Consider the following 26,308-nt stretch of genomic DNA (forward strand, 5'->3'; position numbering starts at 1 on the left):
AATACAGCTCTGGCTGCAAGATGCGCCAGAGCTGACTTTAATATCATCTTGATGCTTGGTGTTACCCGAATCCGGAGCAGTATATGGACGAATAAAGACTCATTTCTTGGTTACTGTGAGAACTTTGTTTCCCTTTCTTTCTGGAATTTGGCTGAACATCTGAGATTAATAAAGAAATTGTAGTTACCGTATTTATCGGCGTATAACACGCACTTTTTTCCCCCTGAAAATAGGGGGCAAATGATGTATGCGTGTTATACGCCGATATAATGTTAAGAAGCCTTCGGTGAATGCTGCTGGGATCGGGGATCAAGGACACAAATGTAAGAAGGGGAGGGAGGAAGCAACCGAAGCCTGTCCTTCTCTCTGGGTCAGCTCTCTCAGTCGCTCTCTCGCTCCTCCACCAGCACAGGAAGAAACTGCTTCAAAGAAGCGGGGGGGGGGGCTTTTCCTGTCGCCGCAGCTTCCCTGAAGCGCCCGTTTCTCCCCCACCCCCACCCCGTCCGCCCGCCCGCAGTGCTCCGTTCTGCCTGCCTGCCTGCCTTCGTTAATGGTTGAATCGGAACAGCCTCGGCTGAGTAAAAGAGGCGAATAGTTATTATTCTCAGCCGAAGCTGCTCCCAAACAACCAGAAACTAAGGCAGGCAGGCAGAATGGGACACTGTGGATTGAAGCGCGCGCGCGGGGTGGGAGTGGGGGTGAAACGGGCGCTTCGGAATAGCTGCGGCGACAGGAAAAGCCCCCCGCTTCTTTGAAGCAGTTTCTTCCTTGGATGGTGGAGCAGCGAGAGAGCGAAGCCTCCTTCTCTTCTCTCCCCGGTCCTTGCAAAAATTTTCTGCTTGAAACCGGTCCCTGGTACAAAAATGTTGGGGACCACTGATTTACCTTATAAGTGGTAATAATATTAATAAAAAAAAAGTTCTGAGCTGCCCTTATTTTGCTTCAAAGTTTTTATTTAGAAATTTAATTTTTTTTCCTGAAATTTCCCTCTTAAAATGAAGATGCGTGTTATACGCCTGTGCGTGTTATACGCCGATAAATACGGTATTTACTGAGTATAATGTTAGAAGAGGAAGAAGTTAAGAAGACAATGATAGCATGGGGAAAAAATTTTGGTTACATGATAGAATTAGATAAATGGCAGAAACCGTGGGATAGGAATGATAAATTAACAATGTAAACAGAATTTGTATAAGATGTTTTATAGATGGCATTTTGCACTGGCGAGGTTGGCTAAGATGTTTAAAGGAAAAACAGCTAAATGCTGGAAATATCACCAGATACCTGGATCCTACTATCACATGTGATGGACGTGTGGAGAAGCAAAGAAATACTGGATGAAAATAAAAACTTGGTTGGAAGAGATGATAAAACAACCTATTGAGCTAAAACCAGAAATATTTCTACTAGGGATTTGACGTGAAATCTATAGTAAAGAGAATGTATATCTAATTATTCATGTATTAACTGCAGCTAGAACTGTATTTGCACAACATTGGAAAGGTGAGGAAATCCCCACTGATGTGGAGGTGATAAGGAAAATATTAGAATGCAGAAATGAACAAATTAACACTATCAATCAAGGAGAAAGAGCAAACTGAGTATTATATGATATGGAAAATATTTTATCAATGGTTAGAAAATAAAAAAGGAATTTGGAAATGAGGAAGAATAAAAGAGAATAGAAAATAAAGATAAGACAAATAAGATGATAACTGTCAATATACCGTATATACTCGAGTATAAGCCGAGTTTTTCAGCCCATTTTTTGTACTGAAAAAAACCCCCTCGGCTTATACTCGAGTCAGATTCCCCTCTGGAAAAAAATGGTGTGGAGTTCCGGAGCTGGGCAGGCGCTTCCCTGCTTCCGTGTTTCCTTTGCAACTTTTAAGCATGGGGGTAATCGGAAGCAGAAAAGTTCTTGCATGAGGATATATTGTTTTTTCTTTTTTTAATTGTTTTTAGCGGGGGGGAAAGACCCACCGCCATGTGAGAATGCTCAGACACGAAATCTATCTGCCCGAAAATAAGTGTGTGTGTGTGGGGGGGGATTTTTAACAGAGGGAAGATGTAGGGAGAAGGCAAAAGCGACGGAAGATCCTTCAGGGGAGACTGAGGGGGAGACTCACCCTTGGTCCAGATGAGCCCCCTTCCCCGCCCCTAAGGAAGCAGAGGCAGCCAGCAAGGGCAGGCAAGCCCCACTTCACGGACTCTGTCCGTCCTCGCTCCCACCCAAAGCCACGAAGTCCCCCAATCGCGCAGCCCAGAATCGCCCTCCCCTCAAGGGGCAGCAAGGACGCCCGGTGTTTCCCGAGACAAGAAGCTCCGCCGTGCAATGAAAGCGCCCTGGCTCTAGGCTCATAAAACAACGCGAGCCGAGGTCGCCGGCTCCGCTCAGCTTCGTTTCCTCAGCCCCAGCTCTTTCAGTCCGCTCGGGAGGAGGGGAGGAGGTGGTGGCGGCTGCTCGCGTTGTTTTCTGAGCTCTAGGCTCATAAAACAACGCGAGCAGGTCGCTGGCTCCGCTCAGCTTCGTTTCCTCAGCACCAGCTGCTTTCAGTCCGCTCGGGAGGAGGGGGAGGAAACGAAGCTGAGCGGAGCGAGCGACTAGCTTGCGTTGTTTTCTGAGCCTAGAGCTCAGAAAACAACGTGAGCAGCCGCCACCACCTCCTCCCGAGCGGACTGAAAGAGCTGGGGCTGAGGAAACGGCTGAGCGGAGCGAGCGACCTGCTCGCGTTGTTTTATGAGCCTAGAGCTCAGAAAACAACGCGAGCAGCCGCCACCACCTCCTCCCCTCCTCCCGAGCGGACTGAAACAGCTGGGGCTGAGGAAACGAAGCTGAGCGAAGCCGAGCGACCTCGGCTCGCGTTGTTTTATGAGCCTAGAGCTCAGAAAACAACGTGAGCAGCCGCCACCACCTCCTCCCCTCCTCCCGAGCGGACTGAAACAGCTGGGGCTGAGGAACGAAGCTGAGCGGAGCCGAGCGACCTCGGCTCGCGTTGTTTTATGAGCCTATAGCTCAGAAAACAACGCGAGCAGCCGCCACCACCTCCTCCCCTCCTCCCGAGCGGACTGAAACAGCTGGGGCTGAGGAAACGAAGCTGAGCGAAGCCGAAGCGACCTCGGCTCGCGTTGTTTTATGAGCCTAGAGCTCAGAAAACAACGTGAGCAGCCGCCACCACCTCCTCCCCTCCTCCCGAGCGGACTGAAACAGCTGGGGCTGAGGAAACAAAGCTGAGCGAAGCCGAGCGACCTCGGCTCGCGTTGTTTTATGAGCCTAGAGCTCAGAAAACAACGCGAGCAGCCGCCACCACCTCCTCCCCTCCTCCCGAGCGGACTGAAACAGCTGGGGCTGAGGAAACGAAGCTGAGCGGAGCCGGCGACCTCGGCTCGCGTTGTTTTATGAGCCTATAGCTCAGAAAACAACGCGAGCAGCCGCCACCACCTCCTCCCCTCCTCCCGAGTGGACTGAAAGCAGCTGGGGCTGAGGAAACGAAGTTGAGCGGAGCCGAAGCGACCTCGGCTCGCGTTGTTTTCTGAGCCTAGAGCCTAGAGCCAGGGCGCTTTCATTGCACGGCGGAGCTTCTTGTCTCGGGAAACACCGGGCGTCGTTGCTGCCCCGAGGGGAGGGCGATTCTGGGCTGCGCGATTGGGGGGACTTCGTGGCTTTGGGTGGGTGGGTGGGTGGGAGCCAGGACGTTGACTTTAAGCGCTGCTGACCAAGTGTTTCACAAATACCAGTGGGACCTCCGTCCACCACCACCCCTCCCTCTTTTGCCTCCTTCCTTCTGATCAATCAGGTTTTCCCAGTATTTGCTCACAGCTGCGTGCTAGGCGTTGAACGCGGGGATTTCTGATTCCCCTTACACGTGCGTGGATATGCCGCGGGGCGTTTTCTTCCGCCCCATGGGCAGAGAACACTGACTTTCATGATAGTGAGATCATTTCCCAAATTAATTGATTCACTAACCCAAAAGAAGAAGATGTTGATGACAGTGGGAGGCAGGGGTCACTCTCCCTTGCACAAAAAAAGCAAGAGCCGTTCTTATGATCTCTCTCTCCCCCGTAATACAGTCAAGCCCTTTCCAGCATGCGCGATCCGCTCCCGCCGCTTTGCACCTTGCAAATGCAAAAACCCCGGGATTTTGCATTTGCAAGGTACGAAGCTGCAGCGGCAGATCGCGCGTGCTGGAAAGGGCTTGACTGTATTACGGGAAGAGAGAGAGAGAGAGATCACAAGAACAACTCTTGCTTTTTTCTTGCAAGGGGAGAGAGTGACTCCTGCCTTCCACTGTCATCATCATCTTCTTTTGGGTTAGTGAATCAATTAAACCTTTCATGATAGTGATATCGTTTCCCAAATTTCCCTTAAATCAGGGAAGAAATCACAAAAAAACCTTTGGACTGAGAATAAGCCTGTTCCTACGATGCCATTTTTGTTCACTGCAGTGTGAAAAGTGTGAAAAAACACAGTTCTTTTTCTTCATCTTCTTGTTCCCTATTTACTGGTCTCTTTCAAAGAGGAAATTGTGAACATCAAACTTATTCTCAACTGTCCTAGTGAAAGTTTTTATTGGTATCTATTTTTATTTTTGAAATTTACCAGTAGCTGCTGCATTTCCCACCCTCGGCTTATACTCGAGTCAATAAGTTTTCCCAGTTTTTTTTGTGGTAAAATTAGGTGCCTCGGCTTATATTCGGGTCGACTTATACTCGAGTATATACGGTATGTATGAAAAGAACAATGAGATGTAATGCTAGTAAGATATTATCATCAGAAGAGCTGTATAACGTTTAGCTGTTTGATGCATCTTAACTCTTGATTTGATTTATGGAAATTCTGTTCTTCTCAACTGGTCTGTTCAACGTTTCACGACCAGTCGCTTAATGACTGTTCACAGGCCCAAAATGGATGCTTTACAGCCTGTAAAGCACCTGGTCATTGCAAAATATCATTCCCCCTGATCACATGACCACATTTTGGGTGCCTGGTAACTGGCTCACCTTTGCAACCAGCTGCGGTATTCCATGGTCACATGACTGTGGTCTGTGATGTTTTTTGCTGGTTTCTGGCAAAAAACATTCATTCAGAAGAATTACCGTATTTATCGGCGTATAACACGCACTTTTTTCCCCCTGAAAATAGGGGGCAAATGATGTATGCGTGTTATACGCCGATATAATGTTAAGAAGCCTTCGGTGAATGCTGCTGGGATCGGGATCAAGGACACAAATGAAAGAAGGGGAGGGAGGAAGCAACCGAAGCCTGTCCTTCTCTCTGGGTCAGCTCTCTCAGTCGCTCTCTCGCTCCTCCACCAGCACAGGAAGAAACTGCTTCAAAGAAGCGGGGGCTTTTCCTGTCGCCACAGCTTCCCTGAAGCGCCCGTTTCTCCCCCACCCCCACCCCGTCCGCCCGCCCGCCCGCAGTGCTCGTTCTGCCTGCCTGCCTGCCTTCGTTAATGGTTGAATCGGAACAGCTTCGGCTGAGTAAAAGAGGCGAATAGTTATTATTCTCAGCCGAAGCTGCTCCCAAACAACCAGAAACTAAGGCAGGCAGGCAGAATTTTTTTTAATTTTTTTTCCTGAAATTTCCCCCTTAAAATGAAGATGCGTGTTATACGCCTGTGCGTGTTATACGCCGATAAATACGGTACTTCATACTTATGATTGCAGTATTTGTTTAACAAAAGTGGATTTATTTAATAATGATTTACTTAATGACCACTGTAAAAAATGTTGCAAAACAAGATACGTTCACCTAGGTGCCTTAACTTACGACCGTAACCAGAATTTCCAGAAACCCAGTCCTAAATAAAGTCTAAAGTCAAGGACCACCTATACTTATCGTTATTTTTTTATATGATCCAAAATCCTAGCATCAGAAATAAATATTATTGTACTGCTCAGTAGTGAATTATCAACTTATTTGGGAGGCAGAGTTTTACTTGGCACCCATAGCTCCTTGTGAAATTTCAGCTGCAAAGATTGCAGGAGCTGGACTTCCAGAAAAAAAGAAGAGTCTAGTTACCCAATGTTTAACTAAAGAACTAAACACCCACCTCAGAGAGATTGTTGTTGGAGAATAAAGTGTATGAGGATCCTTTTTCATGTCCTTTCATGTGACTTTTGAGGCTATACTGCGTGCTAAAGGCCTTTTCACACCCATTGCTGGGACAAAAGAAAGGTCTCTCACCTACAGCGGAAGAAATCAACAGGCATATCAATCAAACCAAAGGTACAAGTCCATCGATCTCTGGATTCCAGCAGACCCACAATTCTGAATACTTACAACAGACGTATTTCTAAATTCACTGCAGAGAACTTAGTAAACAGAATCCTAATGTAGCAAATTATCACACCTTATCAAAAATATCAAATAAGTAGGCCCCATCAGTGTTCACTCAAACATGTTTACTTTCTTAAGCTGCCATAAAAGGATCCAGGGGGTCAGAAGTCTTACCAGTGTGTGTCCTGACATGTGTCTTCAGATGATGGCTAACAGCAAAGGCTTTCCCACAGCCATCATGGTCACACCTGTGGGAGAAAGCAGGGAGGCTTGCAGCACCATCTTTGCAACCTTGCAGTATGACAACTTCAGCGCCATTCACACAAGCTGGCTTTGTAAAAGCATTTGTGACAGCGATGGTTGGTTGCCAAGTTGAGTAAGAATAATATATGTGATATGGCTGCAAAAGGTTTTAGGCTACATCCAAAGGAATAAAAAGGTAAAGGTGTCTCCATGGGTTTTATCCCACAAGCCGTGACTGCCTTTAGGGGGCAGCGCTCATCTCTGTTCTCTAAGCCAAAGAGCCAGCATTGTCTGAAGATATTTCTGTGGTGTGGCCAGCATGACCTCATGCCACAGCACAAAGTGAATAGTGAAACAGAATACTGTTTCAAAATTAGGAAAGGTCCGCTTTCCTTTCCTCAGGTCCTATGTTGAGTGCTGGAAGAGGTTTAAAAAAAATAGTGATGTGGATGACACCCACAAAGACATTGAAGCTTTAGCTTTGAAAAGAGAAGACTGTAGCATATAATAGAATTCAAATACTTATATTCTCTATTGTTTCAGAGAATAGGAAGGACATGGACTAACAAATTTAAGCTATAGGAGGGCAGATTCCAGTTGATGATAATAATAATAATAATAATAATAATAATAATAATAATAATAATAATAATAATAATAATAATAATAATAATAATAATAATAATGTTTTACAATGGAACCAATTACTCAAAAAGAGATGGTGATGGAGAGGTGGTGAAGGAGAGGTGGCCTTTCCTTCAGGAACTCAAGTGGCTTAGATCAGCGGTCGCCAACCGGTGGGCCGTGGCCCACTGGTGGGCCGTGAGAAAATTTTGGTGGGCCTTGAGAAATCTCATCCCCAGAGCATCCCTCCAAAGCAATTAATCCAGGCTGCGTAGAAACACATGGCTGCACTGCCCACATGGCCCGCAGGAACCCTCCCCACCCACTCACTCCTTACCTTGCAAACTTGCCTGCTAAATTTCTATTTTTCCTTTTTCCAACCATCATCTGTTCTGCTGTGCTCGGAGATTTAGATTAGCTACGAAGCAGGAAATGGTTGGATTTCTTGCTTTCTAGCTAGTCTTTAGATCTTCAGCTCAGCACAGCCGAACCTCCCTTAGGACTGAAGGTTTGCTTGCAAGCAAATTCAGTGCAGACTCACGGCAAACAAATTTGAGAGACTGAACTAGCCGATGGCAGACAGATAGATCACTGAATGATTCTGTGAGCAACTCAATCTGCCAACTTTGCCTGATTTTGGGTAAAAGTTGCTCTTTTTTTATTAAAAAAAAATCAATATTTACATACATGGTGTGTTGTGAGTTAATTTTGTGAGTTTGCTTGCAATCAAATTTTATGTGACAGACTGAGCTAGCCGATGGCAGATAGATAGATCTCTGAATGAATCTGTGATTCTGTGAGCACCTCAATCTGCTGCCTGCTTTGCCTGATTTTGGGTAAAAGTTGCTCTTTTTTTAAATAAAAAATTCAATATTTATATATAATATTAATATTTACATATAAGCCATGCCCAGCCAGTCACATGACAACCAATTGTGGATTATTTAGAGGGCAACCAGAGGGCATTTGGATATGTGGCTCCAGAGACTAAAATTCCTGTTATTGTTAGCCTAAAAGTAAAAAGTAAAAAAGTAAAAGTGACCATGCTAGTGCTAGTCTGGCCTGATTATTCCATGATATAAAGTTAGGGAACACATTTAACTTGGGTTTTCATGAATGATCATTTATGGGGGTTTTCTTGTAAATTGTTTGCCTTAACTTGTATACAGGGCCACCTCTATTTTTCATGCCCACCAAACTAACGGTTGAAATGAGGAGGTAAAGCAGGACTCCAATATTAATCTCAGAATGTGTGTGAGTATGTTGCGGCCAGTGAAAGTCAACCCATCAAGCCAACTGAAACCCAAAACCCAAGAGCAGTTTTGATGCCTCTGAGTTTCTGCAGAAAGGGGCATGTCTGCATCAAGCAGATCTTCTCCATCTGCACAATTAAGAGGGCTAAAACTACTTGTTTTTCTACTGCAAACTAGTCTAATGTTGAATGACATTGAACAAATGAAGCGGTGCACTCTACCAGATAACTGAACATTTGCCAGAGGTGTACACACTAGAAATGTGTTTGGGAATTTACACACTACAGGCCACTGTGAATAAACTGCTTCCAAAAACTCCCAGCAGATATTATGGTACACCATATGTTTAAAAGCCTTGCAAATGGCCCAGGATACAATGCAATTCATGCAGCAACCAGATAACTTACCTGAATGGCTTCTCTCCAGTGTGAGTCCGAATGTGTTTCCGCAGATCACTGAGGGTTGTAAAGTACTTGCTGCAACCTTCTGATTCACAGTTAAATGTTTTCCCTGTGTGAAGCCTCTGATGGGCTTTTAACCTAAAGAAGAAGGGGGTTGGAGAATGTCTCTTCTGATCCAGGACATGCCCTGCAGTGAAAGAGCAAGGCCCACCTGACATGATTACACATTTGGGCCTAGGTTCTGTACACTGAAAACACCCATCAAAGCCAACATTTTAGTGGAAGGCATTTTGGGGGTGATGTACATCAGGCAACCAATTTTGCAAGAGCCACATGCACTGATGTGAGAGATCTGGGGAGTGGGCATAGGGCAGAGTAAAATATATTTCATTGGGGACATTATCCAATTCAACCGGGAATACCCAATTCTCTCTCTCTCCATGTGTGAGCACTATTTTTTTCTGATGAATATGAGATTTCCAAAATTCATCCTCTTACCTGTACAGTGTATTGAAGGCTTTTTCACAACCTTGAACATCACACTCAAAGGGCTTCTCCTTGGTGTGCACCCGGACATGGATTTTCAGGCTGTAGGATGTCAGAAAGGCCTTCCCACACCCCTCCTGATTGCACACAAAGGTGTACTCCCCACGGTGGGTCTTTTGGTGAGTGCGCAAGTTGCCTGCAGTGCTGTAGGTACGAGGGCAGCCCTCAAACGTGCACTGGTAGCGCTTCACCTGTCAGACAAACAAGCATCATTCAAATCAATATTGGTCCAATCCATTTCACAGAGCGACTGGAAGAGAAAATAAATATTTGAGTTCAGAAGGCAGCAAAAGCAGTACTCTGTTTGCATGTTATGCAAATATAGGTGCTAGCTCTGACCAGAATCAGAGGAGATCCTCCTTTGTTCATGTCCATAGACAATCCCTTGACCCTGCTCTTTGCTTGGGGATTAAGGGGCACAATAAGGACTTTTAGATTCAGAACAGCAGCCAAGAAAAATATAGCTAAATGTGAGCTCTATGCAAAAGTAGGCTCCCCAGCTTTTACTTGTAGGTTATTTTATGCAACTTTAAAAACTATATAGAAGATCACTTCAATTGAGAGCCTATCCTAAATGTCTCCAGTGAAGACATTTTAGCAGCATCTATCATAACCTATGATATAAAAATAATGAATGTCATGAATCATCAAACACCAAATACACTGTCTGATTCAAATAAATGTTGTATCATAATACTGCATACGAATCGTCATGTGCCCCTTATAAATATGTCTCGGCCAGTTGTATAGTGAAAATAAGACTCACTTCGGACTTCTTAGAAATAAAAAAAAGTCTACTTATGGAGATGAATAGAGGACACATGATGATGAGGAAGGTTTACAGGAAACTATAATTAGGCTTTACTGTACTCAGTAAAAGTTATTTGCTCATAGCTGAGATTGTAGCCCAAAGAACACATCTATAAATACATTCATTAAATATAGTTAAGGTTTCCTTGGGGAAAATCTCTATCAATAGTTGACAAAGTCTATGCCCTCTACACATACATTTCTCTGAAGAGGTTTTCCTTCAGTTAGCAATCCAACACAATACAAAGGTGGAGGAGACTCACAAAAGTTTGCTGCATAGGTATGAAGGATAGGTGCGGGTCAGATATTGAGAGCATTTCAAGGAAGCTTCAAAAATACAGTGAAAAATAACACTGGGTTCCTATCCTCATATCACATATTTCCAAACTCTGGTAGCCCTGGAGCTACCAGAGTTTGTCCCTCCACCGTCATATCTTCCATATACTTAATATCCTTTATGTAAATCCCAGATCCTGACTCCTAGTCCAGATAATAATAGGACAAGCTCTTACTACAAATCCCAGTTACTCTGCTTCCCACAGCTAAATTAAAGAAAAATCTTTAACCAGCTTTGCAGTGAGCAATTTACTTTGAAGGTTTTGGAAGAAATGTAATAGGTATACTGAGAATGCGGAAGCAAAACTTACATAGCTTTATTTTTGCTTCCTTTACTATGCAATATAAAATCTTCTGAATGATTGCATTTATGCCTCATTCTGTATGCATAAAATCTCGATGCAAAGAATATATTCCTACTACCCAAACAATGGGACAGCTCCTATGGAAGCCTTCCAGAAAAACCAGATCTTGGGTATTTCCTGGAAAGTCAAAAGAATGGGAGCAAGTCGTTTCAAAACAGAGAAGCAGCTAGCAAGACTGTTTCCTCCATGCCCCTTCCTAACAGAATGAGGCATTCAAGCAGGCACTTTCTACTGGGTAAGGCGGACAAAATTTTCTCTTTAGTCATGTGACTGTGGGATGCTGCTAAATGCCATAATTGCTGCCAAATTGCCTAGTACCTGACATGCAAGTCACATGACTTGGGCAGGCAGCCATCACCACTTTGAATCTGGGTCATAAGTAGGTCAACCAAAACTTCAGTCACCAAGTGGCTGAAGTTAAAGGCTACCTGTACTTCTAACTTTTTCTAAAGAAACTGAGTATTACCACTTTTAAATCATATGACAATAAGGAGATTTTGCAAGAAAGTGAAAAGAAACACTTTATTTTACACTTGTGACTGAACCAAAAACTTGAAGTTAAGAGAACTGCTCTCTGAATTTATGATTTAAAACAACTGAAATTTCAAAGATTTAAGTAAAATCTTGTTAAATGTAATTCCTTATCTCGATCACTGGATCTTTTCTCTTAATTTTAGTACTGAAAATTCCCAAGCCAAAAGGTCAGTAATCATGAACAGAATTTAGAGACAGGAACCAAGGTTATGTGACTCATCAGGAAAACATTCCTATAACCCTTTTTAAACCTGCTCTCTGTCTTAATTTTTATGAAATGCAATTAAGCATTTTGCAGCAATTTTTAAAAAGTATTGGATTTGTACTATATGCAGTAGATGTAAAAATTCCTACGTACCCCTGTTAAAATGCCAGGATTTTAAGATGTAAAAAAATCCGGCCAAGATAAATCACTTCAGATTTTTTCCCCCATCTTTAATATAAGGTATAAGCTATACAATTCAACTGAAAACCAAATTTAAATCTTTTGGGGGGGGGGGGTAACATTAAAACCCCTAATAACATGGTTGCTTAAGTGTGCATACCCTCTCATAATGTGGCTGTGTTTAGAATTAATCAAATTCAAACTGATGGTAAAATACTACATACCTAACATCAAGTAAGGTGACTCTGATCAAACCATATAAATTTCAGCTTTTTAGTAGGATTTTTCTGACATTTAGTTGCTTCTTACAGCAAAAGCCATCATCTGCAAAGAGCTTACAAAGCATGAAAAGGGATCTCAGTGCTGGAAAGTTTCACTTGGGATAGCTGTATAAAAAAAATTCCAAGGCATAGTATATACCATGGAACACAGTGAAGACAGTTATCAACAAGTGGAGAAAATTTGACACAATAGTGACATTAACAAGAACTGGATGTCCCTCCAAAATTGATGAAAAAAACAAGAAAACTGATCCAAGAAGCTGCCAAGAGGCCTATAGAAATATTAGAAGGAGCTGCAGCAATGCCTAACAAGTACTAACTGTTTACTACACGTGACAACAATCTTCCCTATTCTTCATATCTCTGGGCTATGGGGTAGGATGGCAAAGCAGCTTTTCTTTTACACAGAAAAACACCCAAGCCTAGCTACATTTTGCATTTCTGGCAAAAGCGTGTGGGCAAATGAGTTTTTGATGAGACCAAGTTGGAATTTTGTACATAATTCCAAAAAGTATGTTTGGCACAAAAACAATACTATGCATTGCCAAGAATACACTACATCCACAATGAACCATGTTGGTGGTAACATTATGCTTTTGGCCTGCTCTTCTTCAGCTGGAACAAGTCAAGGTAGAGGAAATTATGAACAATTCTAAATACCCGTCAATTTGGGCACAAAGCTTTTGGGCCTCTGCTTAAAATGCTGAGGATGAATGTCACCTTTGAACACAACAATGACCCAAAGAATATCTCCAAATCAACAAAAGGATGATTTCACTAGAAGATCAAAGTTTTGGAATGGCCTGCACCTGACTCCAATTGTAAATCTGTGGGATGGCCTGAAGAGGGCTTCCCAAGGCAAAAGTGATACTAACAACTCCAGAAGACTGAGTTGTTGTCATAAATCAAAAGTTGCTTCAACAAAGTATTAGTTTAAGGCTGTATACACTTATGCAATCATAAGGCATTTGATAAAGTAAACCATAACCTATTATTAGATAAAAGTAGAAAAATGTGGGTTAGACAGCATCACCACCAGATGGATTCGTAACTGGTTGACCAACCGCACTCAAGGTGTAGTCCTCAATGGAACTGCATCTATATGGAGGGAAGTATGCAGGGAGTACCCCAAGACTCTGTTTTAGGCCCAATACTCTTCAACATCTTCATCAATGTTTTGGACAAGGGAAACTCATCAAATTTGCAGACAACACTAAGCTGGCAGGAATAGCCAACACTCCAGAAGATAGGCTTAAGATACAGAAGGATCTTTACAGACTTGAACATTGGACGCTAACAAAATGAAATTCAATGGTGAAAAAAAGTAAGGTTCTACATTTAGGCAAGAAAAATAAAATGCACAGGTACAGTATATGTGGTATTTTGCTCAATAGTAGTAACTGTGAGAGGGATCTCGGAGCCCTAGTTTAGTTTAGTTTATTGTCACTGCACCTCATACAACAAAATCAAACACCATCTTCATGACCATGACCATGAAAATAAACACAAACACGAGAAGTTATGAGACTTCCGGTGATGAGATATGGACGAACGGAGGTGCTGAAACTCTCTCTGGGTTTCACACTATCTCCTCTTGCTGTTGGAGTGACCCTTAGGGGTGCACGCATCTTGTAGAGAAGCGTGCCAGTGTGGGGAGACTCGAGTCACGGTATGGAGGAAGTAATTCTCATCGTGACGCAGAGAGACCCTGTAGAGACCGACATTAAGAGACTGTCAGTAATGGCAGTCCTGAAGGCTTGATCGTTACATACAGAGGAAGCGAGTGAATGACAGACTGTGGTGAATGAAGACTACGAGTGAAAGAATTTGCGATCCTGATTGAGCACTGAATATTGGAGAACCTTAATCGGAGCGAAGCCCGAAAACAGCGGCCAAAGCAGATACGAGTGGCGGTGAAAGCGAAAGGGCTCAGGCTCGTGAGACGAAAGGTAAGGACGCGAGCGATCGGATAGAGAAGATAAGAGAATCGGAGGGACCTGAGTGACTGACAATAATTGGGGGAGAAAAAAAGAAAGAAAGAACGACGAATTTAATTTAAGGGAACTTTGAGAGATTTGAACTGTGGATTTTGGGGAAAATTGGAAGGACGAACTTGAGATCAGGGGAGATCTGAAGTAAGGAATTAAGTAGTCTTATTACAACTTTAAATATTCCATGAACAAAACTGAATAATTTACTGGACTCTTTTTGGATTATTGGACTGGAGCTGTAGTAAGTGGAGAAGATTTATTAAAGAAAGAGACTATATGAATTTAAAGATTGATTTACAAGATTTTTAAACGAAAGGAGAAATGGCTACAGCAGAAAGTGCGGTGAGATGGTGAAACCAGAGATATTACTCAGCAAGTCTGTGCTTCCGATGCACTCGGTGAAGGAATTTTGATTTAGAGATGAACAACTACATTAAGACACTTTAAGACTTTAAACTTTGCGGATTGTAATAATTATTTCTTGACACCAACTTAAGTGACTTTCGAATGTGGTAAACATAATTTATATATGATTTAATTGATACACTAGTAAATACTGAAGTTTATATTGGGTTATAACACAAAAAATGTGATAATTAATTAATTATTTAGGTATTGATATTTTATTATAGGCATTGATTATATTGAATTAAATAATTAATTGTGATTACTACAGATTAATTAATTATTGTATAGCAAGGTTGATATATTTTCATTTAGATTTGTAAGTATTTGAAATATTATCTTATAATACTATTTTGAGATTAAGGATCTTATAGCATTTATAGATATACAAATTAATAGTACTTAAATTTAAATAGAGGAAGTTGATATATTATTAAGATCTACAAATCCAGATATTTGGTTTAGAAAATAGCTCTAAAATTGTTCTGGAGACACTATATATTGACAAAAGAGGTTAACCCTATAACATATCATATTAATTAGAGTAGTGGCCATATATAGCTGATACTTCTCAATAGTGAATGCTAATTTGGGACAACATATTTAGTATAATACAAAAACAAAAACAAATTTTACAAGAAATGACCTCTATGTCTAACACAACACTTAAAACTGGAAAGAAGACCCCTTCAATACAAACAACTGCGATACAAAAGACAACTGAAGAAACTCTACCTGGAGAGAAACAACCTGTCATCACGAATGCCAATATCCAATCAACCCTTCTTACTTTACAAGAATCCATGCTGAAACTTCAGGAAATAATGGTGAAAAATCATACTGAAACAAGAGCTGACACAAATGAATTAAAAGAAGAGATGGGGAACTTAAAGGCAGAAATGAAATTAGACATCTTAAAGCTGGATCAAAAAATTGAAACAATACAGCAAGCACTAGAAAGGAATGAATCAACAATAGAGGAGGTTGAGAAAAGGACGGAACAAACAGAAAAGAAGCTGGAAATGGTTGGTGAGCAATTAAGAAATGTGAGTAAAGAAATGGACGATTCCTTGGTATATCTGGAAATGGACAAGGCTGCAGCATATTTGAGATTCCAAAATATAACGGAATCTAAAGAAGAGGATTTGGAACAAGTGATGGCAGGAATATTAGCAGACCTATTGGAAAAATATAGGGATGATATCCTGAAAGAGCTAGACGAAGTATACAGAGTGAGCACAAACTACGCAAGACGACATAAATATCCAAAAGAGGTCCACGTGAGATTTGCAAGAAGAAAAGTTCAGGATGTTATATATACAATTTCTAGAGAAGAAACAATTACATATAAAGGAAAAGAAATCTTGGTGCTTAAACAAACCCCAAGGAGAGTGAGAGAGCAGAGGTGAGATTATAAATTCTTGGCAAACCAATTAAACCAAAAAGGCACCATATGCAGATCGCTAATCCCAGAGGGAATGCTAATCACATGGGAAGAAAGAAAAATTAAAGTAGACTCCGTGGAAAAAGCCCAAGAATTCTATGAACGATTGGTAGGCCCTGAAGAATCAAGTAAGAGAGATGAATTAGAAACAAATTCGCAAGACGACCAAGACTATCAAAATAATAGAGAGGGGAATCATAGGAACTCGAAAAATATACAACATCAAGAGAGAGAAGAACCAAAGATGCACAAACAGCCACAAAGAGAGACAGGAGTAACTACAAGACAAAGAGCAAGAGTCAATTAGGTGATGGATGAAGAAAAGAAAATATTATCAAGTAACATAAATGGCCTAAACTCTAGGCTAAAAAGGAAAAGAATACTAACCAAACTAATTAAACAAAATGCAGATATAATATGTTTACAGGAAACTCATATAAGGAAGGAAGAAGAAAAATATTTAGAATGCCCCAAGCTAGGAAAATTTGTATACGTCGCCAGCAGATCTTAGGAAAAAGAAAGGGATAGCAGTATATGTTAAGGATGACATGAAAGCGGAGCTAATTTGGACAGACCCCAATGGAAGAATTCTGGTGTTACAAATTTGGATTAAATCAATTCCAATTCTATTAGTGGTAATTTATGCTGCTAACGATAACCAAAAGGAATTTTTTAAATAATTACATGGGAAAATAGTGGAATTAGAGAAAAGGAATATTTGTATCTTGGGGGATTTCAATGCTATTGTGGACCATCAGAAAGATCACAGTAACAGGGGGGAAAAGAAGAAAAAAAGAGAACTACCGAAAACATGTGAGGAAATGATGATTGAACTAAATTTGATAGAGATGTGGAGGAAATTAAACTCTGAGAAAAAGCAATTTACATTTTACTCTAATCCTTATCAGTCATGGACACGAATTGATATGGTGTGGATGAATGATGAGCTAGTAAATGAATTAAAAGAGATTGAAATTTTACCAAACGAATGGGCAGATCACAATCCGATTCAGATAGTGTGGAAGGGTAGGAAGAAACCAAGGAAAAGGTGGACTTTAAATACGCAGCTAATTAAAGAGAAAGAATTTATGAACAGACTTGAGGAATTAAGACTATTTCTTAAAAGAAAATAACAATGAGGCAACTACGAAACAGAATATTTGGGATACAATGAAGGCAATAATAAGAGGCACAACGATATCATACACCGCTAAAAGAAATAAAGAAAAATATGCCCAACAAAATAAATTAGAACAAAGAATCAAAGAATTAGAAATTCAGTTACAAAACACCCCAAAAGATTGTAAATTGAAAAATGAGAGGATAATAAATAAACATAAATTAAATTTAATCGAACAAGAGGGAATGGTTTCAAAGTTGAATACAGCTAGACAGATATTCTTTGAACAGGCCAATAAACCAGGAAGGTAGTTGGCCTACAAACTTAAAAAAGAAAAACAAAAAAGATTGATCTACCAACTAATAGATGAAAATGGGGATGCCCAACAAGGAATAGAACAAGAAAAAGAAATTGCATGTAAATTTTTTGAAGATCTTTATAAAAAGGAGGTAAACGAGGACATGATAAGAAATTATTTGGGTATTACTAAAGATAAAATAATCAAGGAGGAGATGAAGGAAATGTTAACTAGAGACATTATGTGGCCTGAGTTAAAAACAGCAATAGAAAACCAAAAGAACAATAAAACCCCAGGACCTGATGGGATACCAGGGGAACTTTATAAGAAAATAGGAGAACTAATAGGACCTCTCATGATGGAAGTATATAATGAGGTCCTACTTGCAGCAAGAATGCCGGATTCATGGAAGGAGACACTGATATCGTTGATTCCGAAAGAAGACTCAGACTTACGGCTTATACAAAACTATAGACCAATTTCCCTGTTAAATACTGATTATAAAATATTTACCACAATTATAGCAAATAGATTTAAAAAATATTGAATGAATATATACATAAAGATCAAAACGGATTCCTTCCCAATAGAAAAATTAGGAATAATTTGAGAATAGTATTAAATGTTTTGGAATACTACCGTGTTTCTCATATAATAAGGCCGGGTCTTATTTTTTTTTGAGCCCCGAAAAAATGGCTAGGCTGTCTTTTCAGGGGTGACTTAATTCCCCCCCTTGCATCTTCGGGTGGGCGGGCAGCGATGGCTTGGATGTTGACCTCAGCGTTGGTGGGGCAGTTCGTATCGGGGTCAACGCAGGCAGCACCATATCTGGTGTGCAACAAAAGTACTTCCTAACGGCAAGCCCCCCCACCATTCCCCCCCATTTCGCATGTTTTAATATAGGCCTTAATTTGGAGGGAGGGGCTTAATTTCATTTCATGCCTATAAAACATGCTGGGACTTCCTACTGGGGGAGGCCATATTGTTGGAGAAACAGGGTATGAATCCCACCCGGAAAAACAAATAGCTCTTGTATTCTTGGATGCACAGAAGGCCTTTGACAACCTAAATTGGCAATTCCTAATCCAACAAATTTACATGAATTTAGGCACTAAATTTGAAAACATTGTGACTACAATTTACGATTCACAAAAAGCGAATATTATAATTAATGGAGAGTACACGCGCTCAATAAAAATAGAGAAAGGAGTTAGGCAGGGATGTCCATTATCTCCCCTGCTCTTCATATTATCTTTGGAAACATTGCTTACACGAATTAGACAGAACCCAGGAATAAAAGGACTAAAAATTAAGAAAGAAGAATATAAATTCCAGTCATTTGCGGATGATATGGTTTTTTTTATAGAGGAACCAATTGAAACAGGTCAAGAACTATTGAAAGAGTTAGATCAATTTGGGGAAGTTGCAGGACTTAAAATCAATAGAGAAAAAACGAAATTAATAACTAAAACTTTAACAGAAAAACAAATTAAAATTGGAAAGGATAATGGGATTACAAATAATAAAAAAAGTTAAATACTTAGGAATTTGGTTGACGGCTCAATGCAAAACCCTAATGGAAAATAATTATAATAAACTACTACAGCAAGTCAAAAAAGATTGAGAGATATGGGTCAAATTGCAAATCTCCTTACTAGGGAGGATTGCCACTATAAAAATGAACATTCTGCCCAAATTTATTTACTTATTCCAAACAATACCAATAAAAATACATAAAAATTACCTTGTGGAACTTAACAAGATAATCACCAAATTTATTTGGCAAGGGAAAAACCTGATGATAAACCTAAAAGCAATGCAAGATATGAAGAGCAGAGGAGGTATGGCACTCCCAAATTGGGAAATATACTATAGTGCAGCCTCCTTACTTTGGTTGAAAGAGTGAGTAAACCTATCGAATAAAAGAATCTTATTTCTAGAAGGCCACGACTTACAGAGGGGGTGGCATGCATTTTTATGGGACACTGGAAAAATCAAACAGAACTATTTCCACAGACATATAATTAGAGATTCCTTATTGGCTAATTGGAATAAAATAAAATAAAAAACATTATTTAAAATCCCAATCTGGATCTCAACGATGGAGGCGATGATACATCCAAATAATCTAGATCTTAACAAAATGATAAAATACAAAGACCTTCTTGATGCGCAAGGAACTTTAAAATCATGGCAAGATCTCCAAGAACAAGGGCTACAAGTAGACCGGTGGGCTTACCTGCAAATTCAAAATAGATACAGTCAGGAAAAAAAAAATGGAATTTATGCTAAGCCACAACAATTAGATAAAATCCTATTAGGCCCAGATAAAAAAAATATAACTAAATTTTGTAATTATTTATTAGAGATAGAATTAGAAGAAGTAGTAGTCAAAGGCAACATGATAGCTTGGAGTAGAAACATAGGACGTAGCATTACATTATCAGAATGGGAAAAGGTCTGGACAAGGAACAATAAAATCACAAAAGCAACAACATATAAAGAAAATGCCTATAAAATGTTTTATATATGGCATCTCTCGCCCTCAAGAATTGAGAAGATGTCTCCTAACATGAATCCGAATTGCTGGAAATGTAAAAAGAAACACGGAACATTCTTTCACATGTGGTGGTCCTGCACTGAAACCCAAAGATACTGGCACAGAATAAAAAAATGGTTAGACGAAATAATGGCGGAGCAAATTGAATTAAAACCAGAATTCTTCTTACTGGGGATATTTAATAGACAAATTTCAAAAAAAGTCAAATATATAACACTGCACATTCTTACTGCAGCCAGAATAACCTTTGCACAGTGTTGGAAACAAGCAGATATTCCAACAGAGGAAATGGTCATTCAGAAAATAACAGCCTGTGCAGAGATGGATAAAGTAACCTTAGCACTTAAGGAAAAAGAAACATCAGAATATTATAAAAGTGGGAATGCTGGTATGACTGGATAGAACAAAAATAGAAAATATATTAGTAAACACCGTAAAATGTAAAAGAGGAAGTAATTATATACTCGCAATAGGATGTATTTGTAAATATGTCACCAATATTGATAACAAACAAGGAACCATAGACTGTCGATAATAGAATTGCTAGTTTTTTTAATTGTTTTTTTTTTCTTTCTGTGTGTTGTGTATGTGTTTGTTTGACATTTTAGTTGTATAATTAATAGTTTGTTTAAAAAGAAAAAAACACAAACACACATCCTTCACCCTTCACCCATTGAACCGGAAACTCCCAACACCACACCAACACTGCACTATACAGCAAAATTCAAAAGAGCTACTGCCCTGGGATAGAAGCTGTTTTTCAGCCTATTTGTCCTTGTTTTTATTATTCTGTACTGTCAGCCAGATGGTAATAGTTCAAAAAAAGGGTTCCCAAGATGAGATGGATCTTTGAGAATGTTTTGGAGCAGCTGCCAAAAAAACCCAACACAGTTCTAGGCTGCATAAATAGAAGGACAGAATCAAGATCATGTTAATACCACTTTATAATACTCTGGTAATGCCACACTTGAAATACTGCATTCAGTTTTAGTCACCATGATGTAAAACAATATGTTGAGACTCTAGAAAGAGTGCAGAGAAGAGCAATAAAGATGATTAGGGAACTGGAGGCTAAAACATATGAAGAACGGTTGCAGGAACTGGGTATGTTTAGTGTAATGAAAAGAAGGAATAGGGGAGACATGATAGCAGTATTCCAATATTTGAGGAGCTGCCACAAAGAAGAGGGAGTCAAGCTATTCTCCAAAGCATGAGGGCAGGACAAGAAGCAATGGGTGGAAACTAATCAAGGAGAGAAGCAACTTAAAACTAAGGAGAAATTTTCTGACAGAACAATTAATCAGGGGAACAACTTGCCTCCAGAAGTTGTGAATGCTCCAACACTGGAAGTTTTTAAAAAGATGTTGGATACCCATTTGTCTGAAGCGGTGTAGGGTTTCTTGCCTGGGCAGGGGCTTGGACTAGAAGACCTCCAGGGTTCCTTCCAACTCTGTTATTTTATTTCTATTTCTATATTAAAGGTGGAAAAAATTCTGAAATGATTAATCTTGGTCTGATTTTTTTTACATCTCAAAAACATAGTATTTTAACAGGGGTGTGTGGACTTTTTATATCCACCATAAAACATTACTCAAGAGCACACAAAAGCTGTTTCTACCCATCCAGTTTAGTTTGGCAAGTTGGGCATGTTACAAGTCCTGTCAGCCAAGGAATGTTGGCTGGTGGGAACTAGATGTGCCTTCCCTCTCTGTCTTCTGGAATAATATTCCTTTAGAGGGTAGGATGACTGTGACCCTGCTGGCCTCCTATAAGGTTGTGAAGATTTGCTTGTGTGCCTGGGCCTGGTGCCCAGTATGTTAAAGGTCCTGTTTCTTAGATATATTAACATCTATGGCAATGGTTTTACTCATAGTGTATGTTTTTATGTTGATGTATGTTGTCCAGAGTCATTGGCTGAAACAATCAGTAATAGAAATTAAATAAACACAAAAACACAGAAAAACAAAATTGGTTTGGAAATTTAGGCACCTTAACTTATATAGTTGCAGGCTTGGCAGATTTTAAGCCCCTAAGATGCAAAAGGAAACAATTTTCTCAGATATACCAGAAGACACTCAGAAGAATTTTCTAACAGAGCCAACATTCTTTCAATGAAGAACTTATTCAAGAAGACTCTCGGAAAGAGGCTCCCATTGAAGCCGGTGACTTACTTCTTTAAGCTTGGTTTCAGGGCACTCTGACTGCAAAGTGAGGGTGGCCCCCTCAATGTTCCGGGGCATGGGAGTTGAACCAGGGTTGATAGTTAAATGGATCTGATCTGGTGAAATAATGTGCTGCACGTAGCCCTGGGAGATGCCTTCATGATCAGCCATCAAGTGGAATCTATCCTCCTGTAAGAAAGGCAAAAGATGCCCGCCTTGCCCTTCCTCCTCCTCCTCCTCCTCCTCCTCCTCCAATGGCTCCCGGTCTTGCTCAATGAGGACGGTCGTCCTGTCATAGACTGTCCCGGAGGAAGGGGAGGCCAGGCCATTCCGGTCATCAAATCTTATCAGTTTGTCATCTCGAGCCAAGTCATCTTCCTCCACCTCGTAGTAGATGACATTCCGAGGGCTGTTCTCCCCCATGGCTCAGTGGAGTTCAGGGGCGGCCACAGGAGGAAGACGGTGCGGAGAGCCTGCAAAGAAAGGAAAGGAACACCGTGAAACCATCTTTCGGCCGCAGTTTACTCCCGAGACCCAGACGACCGGCCCTCCGCCCCCGGCCGACAAAGCACCCAGGCGTTGGAGAGCCGCCTTGTCGGCCGCACCGCTGCACTTCGCCCGCCCGCCGATTAGGAAGGCCCGGCAGCGGCAGCATCACTGAGCCAGCCGGGCCCGACGCCGCCTGCAGAGGCTGTGGCCTTACCGGGTGCCCTCAGGGCCAGGTCAGGGCCGGGCGGAGCCGCCGCCATGACGCTGGGTCGTCCTCCGCCACCGCCGTTCTCTCTGCTCTCCGCCGCCACCAGGGTCTCCGCAGGCAGTGGGGCTTCCGCTTCCGGCCTCCGGACAGCCCGTCGTGACGCCATGCTTCCGGCCCGGGCCCTGACCCGCCTCCCGTCCTATTGGCGCCCCTTGCCATCAGGAGGCACTGTTCCCGCCTGGGGTCTCCCCTCTCCTAGCCTGTGCTAGGTCCAGGGAGCCCCCCCCCCACTTATCTTTGATCATACTTAAATGGTTGTCCACTAGGACTGTTAGATCCCTGTCACAGTTGTTGCTACTGAGCAGGTGCCACCTCTTCTATATCTGTGCAATGATTTTTCTTGCCTAAGTGTACAATTTTAATTTTCTTTCAGCTTTTGCATTTCATAATATTTCTCTGCTTGCTTTCCCATCTTTGGTAGACACTCTGCTAAAGCATACAGATTCCTCATACTCCTCATTGTGACATGCAATTGATCCAAATTGCTCAGGTTCTCAAACCATAACAGCATCCTTTGGATAGAAAAGTAGATGGGCATTCCCACCCACAGTCCAACACCTTTAGTGTCACTACAGGGCAACAGTGGATATTACATTTCTTTCACTCAAGTGTTCACTGTTGAGCTGTTGTCAAGAGTGCATTATACTTTACACATGCTTTATTTCCATCAGACTGCTTTTCTTGCATTCCGTAACCAACTTTCAATTCTATATTTTAAGCTATGGTTTTAACATAAGTATTTTTCAATGAAATTGATACCTGTGCTTTCCCAACCTTGACAGATTTTCACCCCTTTAGGCCACTATGCTTAATTCCCCCCACAGTGCACGAATCCAAACTGAAGCTTTCTTGACAGATCAAGCTTGAGCATTTGGAGCAAAGGCAAGCCCTTCTCTGGCCAAACTGGTAAACAGCTCAAGAAAGGCTTTTGTTTCTTCTTGGCCTCCGTTGCCAATTTGAACATTCTGAATCTCAGCTCTCCCAATATTCCCTTTTGATTTCCAGACTACCCATATGAGCTTTTGGGTGTCCTTCTTTCCATTTCCTATCATTCAATTTTTGCTTTTTGTTTGGATTTTTCCAGTCGTCTTCTTTTTCCTCATTGAATGTGAGGAAATGCGATTGCGCATTTAATGTGTATTGTGCAACTGGTACTCCTTCTCAGGCCAAGTCCTGGTCCTTTTGGAAAGTCAGGGCAGAAGGAAGGTGAGTGCAGCAGCTCCAGAGTTTCCATCTTGCAGAGTTCAAGGCCCACAGCCAGGCAGAGCAAGTGGACATGGCTGTTAAATGAATCTGGCTTCCCCATTGACTTTGCTTGTCAGGAGGTTGCAGAAGGGGATCGATCATGTGAACCCAGGACAGCGCAGCCATCATAGATATGAACCAGTTGCTGAGTGTCTGGATTCTGATCACGTGACCAGGGGGATGCTGCAACAGTTGTGAACGTGAAAAACAGTCATAAGCCCCTTTTTCTTGAATCCCCTAGGAAATGTTTTATAAGTTCAGCTCCTTATAGAAATGTGGTGAGAAGGCAGGATGCAATTTGTGCATTACTTTGTTCTTCTGAGACTCTTCTCTGCCCAGGAGCATTGTGCAACCTTGCCCTGACCAGACCAGCCTTCCCTGTGGCCCCACAAGCCATGACCCTGCTAGACTTGAAATGTTAGACCTAGAAAATCTAGAACTATGCCGCCTTCGGTCCGATCTAAGTATAGTATATAAAAATCATACATTGCAATGTCCTACCAGTCAATGAATACTTCAGCTTCAACCATAATACAAGAGCACGCAATAGATACAAACTCAAGGTTAACCGCACAAAAACTTGATTGCAGGAAATATGACTTAGCAACAGAGTGGTCAATGTCTGGAATACTCTACCTGACTCTGTGGTTTCTTCCCCAAACCCCAAAAACTTTAACCTTAGACTGTCTACTATTGACCTCATCCCTTTCCTAAGAGGTCTGTAGGGGGCGTGCATAAGCGCACCAAAGTGCCTACCGTCCCTGTCCTATTGTTTCTTTTATTTTTCTTATATATCCATTTCATGTATTCATAACTGTTTATCCTTATGCCTATTATTTTGTAAGCGATTGACAAATCAAATCAAATAAATAAATAAATACATACATACATACCCTGAAGGGCTGGTTGCCCAACCCCTGACACTGGGGCCAGAGGATTATGGGAGTCCCGATGGGGGTACGGGTGTGTGGCTTACAGTTATTGAAATTCTTTAGGGGCTTCAACTTTGATGGACTGTGAAATTTTATCTTGTTTGCTGCCAAGTGGGGTAGATAGGCAGCCATACAATATCCTCAATAAGGAGATGGGAATGAGCTTTCTCTCAAAAATTCCAGGAGTTCGTTAAACCATACCATTTTTATAGGAGTGGTTTTCTCTTGCACTGACACAATTCCCACACTATTTTAACATCCATCTCTAATTTGGGGAAGGTGACTGGAGTGTGGGTTGGCAGCACTGGGTGTCCTCTCTGGTGGCAAACAACCCCAGGCTAGCTCCTCTTTCCTGGAGTTCAGCCTCTCCATTAACTTATCTTTGCTTCCTGTTCAAACCTGCCCCCTCCCCACCTTTCCCCCATGCTAGTGTTTTTGACGCCAATTTCTTTCCAGGTACAACAGAGCCCCACTCTTTGATTTAAGGGAAAAAATGGGATCTTCGCAATAGTCCTCTTTATGCATGTTTCAGAATCTTTAAGCAGCGTAAGATCACCTTTCTTCACTGCAGTGCCCAGAAATGGACTCAAGAAGAGTGCTGAACTACTCTGACTGTGTTGCTTCTTGGCTGAGATCTGGTGGCCCAAGTTCCATTCTCCAGGCCCACCAGATCCAGTGAGAGTGGGCTAGCCTGCCCTATGGAGATGATTCTGCTTTGGTCTCTTTTTTTCACTTCGTTTTAAATTTGGGAGATGCCCAAACAGGAGAGGGGAGGAGGGCACCCAAGCCAGGCTAGGGATGTCCAGGTAGAGTCCCAAGGTTGGACTTTCCAATTCCGGGCCTTATGGATGCTTTCACACAGTCAGTGACATTGAAATCCAAAGAAGGACAACTGCCAAAGACAGCCATGATGTGATTTGGAATGGAGGCTATGAAGGCAAGGGGAAGTGTGGCTGGGTGGCAGAGAGCAGGGAAGGTAAGGTTGGAGTCTGCTTCCTTTTTTACCTTGCAGCTCCTTAAAACAGCCACTTGCATGCCCTCACAGAAGCTATGTTCTGTCTGAATTACAAAGAGTGGGAAATATCTTAAAATAATTCATTTATTTAAATTAAAGCAACCTGATTTAGGGTTGAAAAAACGATGGAGGAGACTCATGTTTTTCCCATAGAAATTGGGATATGAAGAGTCAGAATCCATATTAGTCACTCCTTTAATACCAAAACCCACTACTAGTTTTTTGAAATTGCTTCTTCATAACTGACCTGTATATTTTTAAAATATTATCTTTATTTTTTAAAAGTTTAAAAGTAATAAAGCATATAATTGTCTGAAT

At 41.4% G+C, this 26,308-nt stretch overlaps 1 protein-coding gene across 3 annotated transcripts in view; it reads right to left on the minus strand.

Annotated features, from left to right (window-relative positions):
- The window catches only part of MTF1 (metal regulatory transcription factor 1), a 36,939-nt gene extending 12,814 nt beyond the window's left edge, over positions 1-24,125 (minus strand). For 2 of the 3 annotated variants that reach the window (XM_087970421.1, XM_026673777.2), the window contains exons 1-6: positions 22,745-24,124; positions 22,051-22,514; positions 9,303-9,541; positions 8,811-8,942; positions 6,458-6,531; positions 6,057-6,190 (exon numbers count right to left, since the gene is read on the minus strand). In XM_087970421.1, the coding sequence (XP_087826547.1) occupies positions 6,057-6,190; positions 6,458-6,531; positions 8,811-8,942; positions 9,303-9,541; positions 22,051-22,464 (993 nt within the window). In that variant the 5' untranslated portion in view covers positions 22,465-22,514; positions 22,745-24,124. Of the gene's footprint in view, positions 1-6,056; positions 6,191-6,457; positions 6,532-8,810; positions 8,943-9,302; positions 9,542-22,050; positions 22,515-22,744 lie in introns of all 3 variants that reach the window. The other variant, XM_026673778.2, reaches the window with a different exon arrangement.
- Between the last annotated feature and the right edge of the window lie 2,183 nt (positions 24,126-26,308).

This window comes from Notechis scutatus, chromosome 8 (genome assembly GCF_049901735.1).
Source record: "Notechis scutatus isolate UNSWTSFEM ecotype Mainland chromosome 8, rNotScu1.2, whole genome shotgun sequence".
Classification (NCBI taxonomy): Eukaryota; Metazoa; Chordata; class Lepidosauria; order Squamata; family Elapidae; genus Notechis; species Notechis scutatus.